The sequence below is a fragment of the Frankliniella occidentalis genome, unplaced genomic scaffold (assembly GCF_000697945.3).
Source record: "Frankliniella occidentalis isolate FOCC.00 unplaced genomic scaffold, Focc_3.1 Scaffold7, whole genome shotgun sequence".
Classification (NCBI taxonomy): Eukaryota; Metazoa; Arthropoda; class Insecta; order Thysanoptera; family Thripidae; genus Frankliniella; species Frankliniella occidentalis.
In genome coordinates this window covers 1,377,506-1,384,384 of record NW_026267137.1, presented here as the reverse complement: position 1 = coordinate 1,384,384, position 6,879 = coordinate 1,377,506, and the positions used below count along the sequence as shown (strand labels likewise).

The 6,879-nt window shown below is 48.9% G+C and overlaps 2 protein-coding genes across 6 annotated transcripts in view; one reads left to right on the top strand and one right to left on the bottom strand.

Moving 5' to 3' along the window:
• LOC113209536 (uncharacterized) overlaps window positions 1-6,879 on the bottom strand; it is a 37,105-nt gene that overhangs the window by 21,235 nt on the left and 8,991 nt on the right. The gene's annotated exons all lie outside the window — the stretch shown is intronic.
• LOC113209292 (MARVEL domain-containing protein 1) lies at window positions 77-3,508 on the top strand. 4 transcript variants are annotated; one of them, XM_026426725.2, is made up of 5 exons: window positions 77-243; window positions 871-1,032; window positions 1,113-1,286; window positions 1,365-1,463; window positions 1,548-3,508. In XM_026426725.2, the coding sequence occupies exons 2-5, from the start codon at window positions 907-909 to the stop codon at window positions 1,677-1,679; spliced, it is 531 nt and encodes a 176-aa protein (XP_026282510.1). In that variant the 5' UTR covers window positions 77-243; window positions 871-906; the 3' UTR covers window positions 1,680-3,508. The 4 variants fall into 4 exon arrangements, with proteins under 4 accessions (XP_026282510.1, XP_026282518.1, XP_026282525.1 ...); XM_026426733.2 differs by lacking the exon at window positions 77-243 and adding an exon at window positions 255-418; XM_026426740.2 differs by lacking the exon at window positions 77-243 and adding an exon at window positions 267-422.

Below are 6,879 nucleotides of genomic sequence, written 5' to 3'. Positions count from 1 at the left end.
GTCTCCGTCCCTCTCTCGCGTCGGGTCGGCATCCTTCAGGTGTGCGAAAGAGACGGGCTGCGGGCGGCAGCGGCGTCCTCCCGGAGGCGGCTCTTGTAGGAGCGGCGCGCTGACATTACGCTGCGGCTAGAGCGCGGTGCGAGCGCAGCGGCGAGCGGCGCCGCGGCGGGGGCAGTCGTGCGTGAGTGTGAGCGCGAGAGAGAAGTGTTCGCCCGCCGCTTCAAACACACCCAGTATTTTTAGGTGAGCCAAACTTGGACGGGGTCCAAAATTTTGCGGGGCTACAGGTGGTGGTACCGTGGCACATTGGGCCGGTCGCGCAGGCGTGAGGCGTGGGGCATTGTGTGTATCTGGACGGTATTCTTTCGTCCGAGAGGCGGAGAGGACGCGGCCGTGCTGCAGCAAAGGAGTCGGAAAAGTGGGTGAGGTTGGGCCCGTCGTGGATTGTGTGGGCGGGGCGCGGGCGGGCACGGGGTTCCTATCTGGTACCTACCCCTCGATACGAGGCCCCCCGGGTTGGCTATCTACAGGTATCGTCACGCCTGTGGCGCTCCGATCCCTTTCAGTGGATGGGTGTCACTCGCGCAGGGAAACCTCCCGAAACGTAGAGGTTAGGTCGTTACTCCCACCTGCTGTCATCATGTTGTTTGTTTATTTGTTTGAAAATGTGTTGTCATGTTCGACGATAAAGGCATTTGCGGTTTTTAAGTCTTGTCTTAACAGTTCAAAGAAGTGACTGCACCTGTCAATAATTGTGTTGTTTAATATATTTTTCAATAGGCAATATTCAATTTCTGTTTGTTTGTAGGTCAGTGTTACAAATGATTCAAAGATATTAATCTTGTATGGTTCTTCTCTTTTTTGTTTTAGAATTTTAACCAAGGCATCACAAGCAAGTGTGGAACAATGGCTGATCCTAATTATGGAAGGACGACAACGGTCACCACTGAGACCATTGTGACTTCTCCCAATATCAGATTTGATCCCAGCTACATTCGTACCCTCCCAGGCATGCTTAAAGCTGCTCAAATTGTAACTGTCAATTTTTGTTTTATATATTAATTACACAAGGTTAAATTGTTTTCTAATTTAAATGAAATTTTCTTTCTCAGATCCTGAATTTGCTTGGATTTATCTGCATTACTGTGTCATACTACAGTATACACTCCCGTGGGTCCTGGTTCAACACTGTGGCAATGATTGGCTTCTGGTTTACTGGAATATTGCTTGTCTTTTACCTCTTCCATGTCATTGAAAAGTTTTTCAAAATCCCCTGGCTGAAAGTTGTAAGCATTTCTACTTCTATTTAATTCTTTCTTGTGCTGCGCTTTATAAATTAAACTAATTTCTATCTTACCTGTTAGGAATTTGTCTTCTGTGCTGTGTGGACACTATTCTACCTTCTGGCTGCCTCACTTGCTGCTGGCTGGGCAAACAGAGACGAAGCCTTTGGGGCAGGAGCGGTAAGTACTTTTTACACATGCTCATCCTTGTAGGGGTTAAAATATGCATTTTGGAAATCTAAATGGTTCTTTTGTAAATTACAGTTCTTTGGCTATTGTGCCATGGTGGCCTATGGCTATGATGCCTTCCTGAAATTCAATGCTGTGAAGACTGGACAGCTAGCCCAAGGGGAGAGGACAACCACTACTGAAACTGTATCTCCAACTGCCTACTGAACAGTGATACTTTTTGTTACTGGCACCAGTTGGTACAAAGCTTTTTCACACAAACTTGCCTGTTCTTCTAGAAGTGAAAATCATTTCTGTAGAACATGTTCACTGACAAGTTTGATATACTTTGTCGTAGCTACTTAATTTTTATATGGCAAATCTGTTAAACCTGTTATAGGCAGCAGATTGTCCCTTTGTTTGGAATAATTCTTACAGTTGTCTTGGAAGTCAGGTATTTTGAAAGATGATATTTGTATCCTATTTTAACAGACACTTTGTTCAATATGGATGCATCTTACTGCATTTACTTTTTTAAAGATGTTTGCATATCTCTTTTGGACTTATTTTATTAAAAATGTGATTTTAGCTTTGATAGAGTTCAGATAAATCTTGACATAAACTTTTATTATATTTTTTTCCCATGAATTGTGTATATTGTGAGAAAAGCTCTTCTAAGAGTTATTTAAATTTGTACTTCATCCCGCAGCTAATTTGATATCTGATAGATTTCTAAACATGGATGAATGATATAGTTTATTGATCTGAGATAAGGGGGACTATAAGGTTTCAAAATCCTGTCCATATTATGTGCATTGTACAGTGTGTCAAGTCTACAACCCCACAGTGTTGCGGGTTTGCTTACTGTTGGGTAAAGGCCTTGGCTTGAGTAGGCAAACACACATACTGTGATGTCATAGTCTTGACACATTGTACTTGACAAAATATGTCATGTTATTGGAGTTTCTTATTATGCTAGTCCTAAACTACACTTTCAGACAAGAAAAAGTCCATTTATGTTAGTCTTTTGTATTTTTTTCATTTGTGTGAAATGTCTCTACACTGCTATTTTGTTGTGCATATGTTTGCATGACTGTTTAAATTAAACCAGACTCCAGTTTATCTTCAGAGTTTGCATGTGATTGTCTATTTTCTTTATGTAGTGAACTTCACTTGTTGCACAGTATTTTTGTATATTTTGTTGAGTTTTTCAATTACTTCAATATTTTGAACTGAGTAGATGATCGGAATTGATTTCCTCTAAGAAGAATCTCAACGACTGGTTGTATCAATGTTTTTGATGATATTTTAAGTGTTTCACTCCATTTGATATTAATTAAATGCAAGGATTGCTTTAACTCTGTTGTATATGACTACTAATGTGTTTTACAGTACAACTAAATTTTGACAATATGGTTATTTAATGTGTAACTCGTTAATCATGTTTTTTTCTGTTTTATTTTTTTTCTCCTTTTCTGTTGTGCTTTTATATCGTCATTGTATTTAACATCAGACTGCTATGTCTTGACCAAGAAGAAGCAATATTGAGTTCTTGAATCTTTCACTGTAGCCCATTGCTATTGTGTTGCCTTACATTCTTTCAAATTTTTATTAATTAATGGTGTTTTTGGTGTTTGTAATTTGCTGATTTTTGATACAAAACCAGATTAGTCGGAATGCTGGATACAAACAGTGAGATGAACTATGTTGTGTGTCAGCATCATCTGTAAGCTTTCCTTACATTAAGAATTGCGGGCATCAGAAAACAAGGTGTGGTAAAATTACTTTTTAAAAGACACTGATATTCAAGCATTAAGCAACGACTGCCTGCCACTTACCATTGTAGAATATTACGTGTATTATATGTAAATATGGTGCAGAAGTAAGTGTTAACATGAGGTTTGATATATATCAGTTAAAACTAAGAGATGTTAACACTGTAAATCACGAATGAATGAATCTTTATGATGAACCATGTACCGGAGCACCAGATGTACCCACACCTGTGAGAACAAAATTTTCACCAATAAAAGATTGTTTTACAAACTACTACAAAACCATACTGCTTACGTCCTGGCGCCTTCTTGTCCCTATCTCCTGGAGTGCCTGGAATCTCTGTCGACCCCAGCCCCTACCTTCAACCGTCTTAGGCATCGGAAATGGTTGGGACTGGTCGAGCAGCAACCCTTTCAATCAGTCCTCCACTAAATTTCCTTGTCGTTAACGCATAGTGTCGGCCATCCCGAAACAAGTACAGATATATTTCTGACGGTTCGCGCCGCTACGCGCCTGCAACGAACAGGGTAGGCCAGCCCGCCAGGCAGCTGTGTGGAGGTGGTGGCCCGCCTTGAGTGGCAGTACGGGACGCTCCTGTTTGTGGCCACAAAGTCGTGGCGCTGTCGCAATACGAGGGTCGAAAACCTCACTGCCGGCTCGGCTACCTCACTGCAAACTTAACATTGTACTTGGTACACACAAGTACACACAAGTACACAGTTGCGTTCGCAACGACGTGCTGACCAGCCAACGCCACATTTCTCGAGCCGCAAACAGTGGAGCCAAAACCCGTTGCAATTTTTGACTTTCGCTTCCTCCCACGCAGCTTACAGACTCTTCTGCGGTCCGCTGCTGAGCTCTGCATAGCACTGGTACAAGGTTATTTACTCTTACCCCCCCTCCCCTTCCCCGCGAGGGAGAGCGCGCCGGCAGGAAGGTCTTTAATGGCATTTCGCCACGAAAAGAAAAAAGCGCGCGGGAAGTGGCGTTATTGGAGCGGGCCGTCGGGAGCCACATCAGTGACGGACCACTGCGCCCTCGGCGACGACGTACCCTCACTTATTACCCCCTGGCAGCCCCCCTTCCCCCTCTCCCTCTCCGACCCGCTCCTCATCAGTCGTCTCTCTCGCACTCGTGCTCTGGCAGGTGACCGGGGGGCGGTGGGAGGGCATTTCCGAACGCAGCCACCGAAAGGAGGAACTGCGCCCTTATGGTCCACGTCGGCGCGGGACCGCCTAATCACCTCTCTAGCGCTGCCGCCACCGCTGCCCCGCCGCCGTCCCCGGGGGAGGGGTATGGGGGGGGGGGGGGGGGGGAGACTTCCGACACGGTAAGAAATGAGACATGTAACTCAATGGGTATTGGCTGGCCTCCCCGCATACTACTCCAGGGGCAGGTCCCGATGAGCAGGAAGAGAGGAAGGTTGAGAGAGGAGCCCATCCCGTTAAGGTGCCGAGCAGCCTAGAATTCGACAATCTGAGGCAAACCAAATGAAGAAAAATGACTTCCGCGGCCAAACTCGTTCATAAGCGAAGAAAAATCTCCGTCAAATCGAAATTTTCCTCGCGCAAAACACTTTCGAGTGGAAATGAAAACAGTCGCGCGGTTCACCAGTCATCCGTCCCGTTTCGCAGAGTACCAACGGCGTAGTGGTTACGTCAGCGCTGTGTCAGAGATAGAGCAGGTTCCAATACTCTGAGCCTGTTTTCTTTACTGTCCGAGAAGTAGACTCGCGCAGAGCTTGACTCTTGCACCGCGGGCAGCCGGCATCGTGGCGTTAGTTTCCGCGCTCGTTCAGTGCTGCACCAGAGACTCGAAGGTCTTCGAATCCTTGTCATGTCAACGGCTACAGCAACAATGCGTATTGCATGTTGACTTCCCACTTAAGCGACCGAGAAAAATAATAAATCTAGCGCATCTTGTGAGGTTTTTGGTCCCCCATGCTTCAAAATTCACTTCCCCGCCGAGGCAACTGGGGCGCGCACGCCTATCACCTCATCACGCTCGCCTTGTTGGCACGGCCGCGAGCGTGGAGCGTGCTTCCGCGGGAACGTGTTGTCTTGGCCGCGGAGCCGTTCCTTGGCCGCGGATAGCATGGCGGGGTGGGGCAGGGCGGGGTGGGGTCGGGCGGGGTGGGGCGGGGCGAGAGCTGATTATCTCCACACACCACCCCTACTCGGGCAGAAATGGAGTGGAAGGGGCTGTAAGTGTCTCCGCTAATGCGCCGCGCCACGCCACGCCGCGCCACGGCCCCGCGGGGCCGGTGCAAAATAAAATGGAATAAGAAATTTTTTGGCAACAATCTTCCCCTATCGATTGTACTTTATCGAGCTTGAAGCACCCAGATAGGAGGACGACGGGGTGCGGGCGAGAGCGAGAGTGAGTGAGAGAGAGAGCGGGGCGGATGCAAATGCCCTGGAATAAAAAGAGATAACGAGTTTTTGGTAATTTAAGTGCTGTGGAGTGGAAGCAGCCCCCGGCGGCGGCGGCAGGCACGGAGTGGCGTGGCGTGGCGGGGGGTAACATGGAGCGAGGCCCGCCCGGGAGCGCCCCGCATCACTTTATTTCTCAATTTCTGGCGAAAGGTGACGACAGGGTGAAGGAATGAAAGGCGGGGCGGCTTGGCATGCCGTCGATACTGGAGGTGGCGTCCGAGGCGGCGGCAGCGGCGGCGGTCCCATCCCGCCTCTCGCCGCCCGCTAATGGCCTGCAGCTCCCCCGGCCCGGCCCCGGCGCGCCCCTGACGCAGCCGCTCGCGGCCGCGCTGACTGACGCGTACCGCGGGGGAGCGGCGGTGGGACAGGGCCGGGCGGGACCCGCCAAAACGCCAAACATAATTAAAATGACTGGGGAATCAAAGGGGGCGGGGGAGGGGCGGGGAAAGTGTGGCGGGCACACAAAGTTGGACCATTAAAAGTGCACATGATCGACGAGCAAGGGGGAAGGAGGGGGTTGCTTTCGAAGGGGCGCCCCTGATACAGAGAGAGGTAGAACGGCGAGTCGAACCCAACACGGTCTCCTCTCTCAGTTCATCGGCAACACAATGGTCACTCGTGCTTGGTGATAAAAAGTAAGGAGTCGAATACACGACAACGGTAGGGACGCAGTGCCCAAGGCAGAGATGCCTCGAGGAGTCCTTGACAAGGACGTGACGGGACGGTACGGGGCGGACGCCGTCGGGTAGGCCGCCCGCTCGGCTGGGCTGCGGCCGGGCTGCCTACGCGGCCGAGGCGAGGCGGCGCCCGGGGCTCCACGAGGCACCTCCCGAGGCGGCAGCGCGCCAGCGGCCCAAGACTCGCAGGCTCTGAGCAGGACGTGTGTCTCCCCGACACCGCCCGTCCCATTGGTGACGTTTATTGACATGCCGATTTAAGTTCATGTGAACTGACGTCTTAACCCTCATTGAAGTTTAAGTTGAAAGGTTTGCTCGCGCTCAATAACTGGTCACCCAAATCTCCTACTGTACGTAAATTAAATTTCTCCGCAATGGGTACAACTTATCAGTCAGTCAGTCAGTCAGTCAGTCAGTCAGTCAGTCAGTCAGTCAGTCAGTCAGTCTATCTATCTATCTATCTATCTATCTATCTATCTATCTATCTATCTATCTATCTATCTATCTATCTGTCTGTCTGTCTGTCTGTCCGCCCGTGTG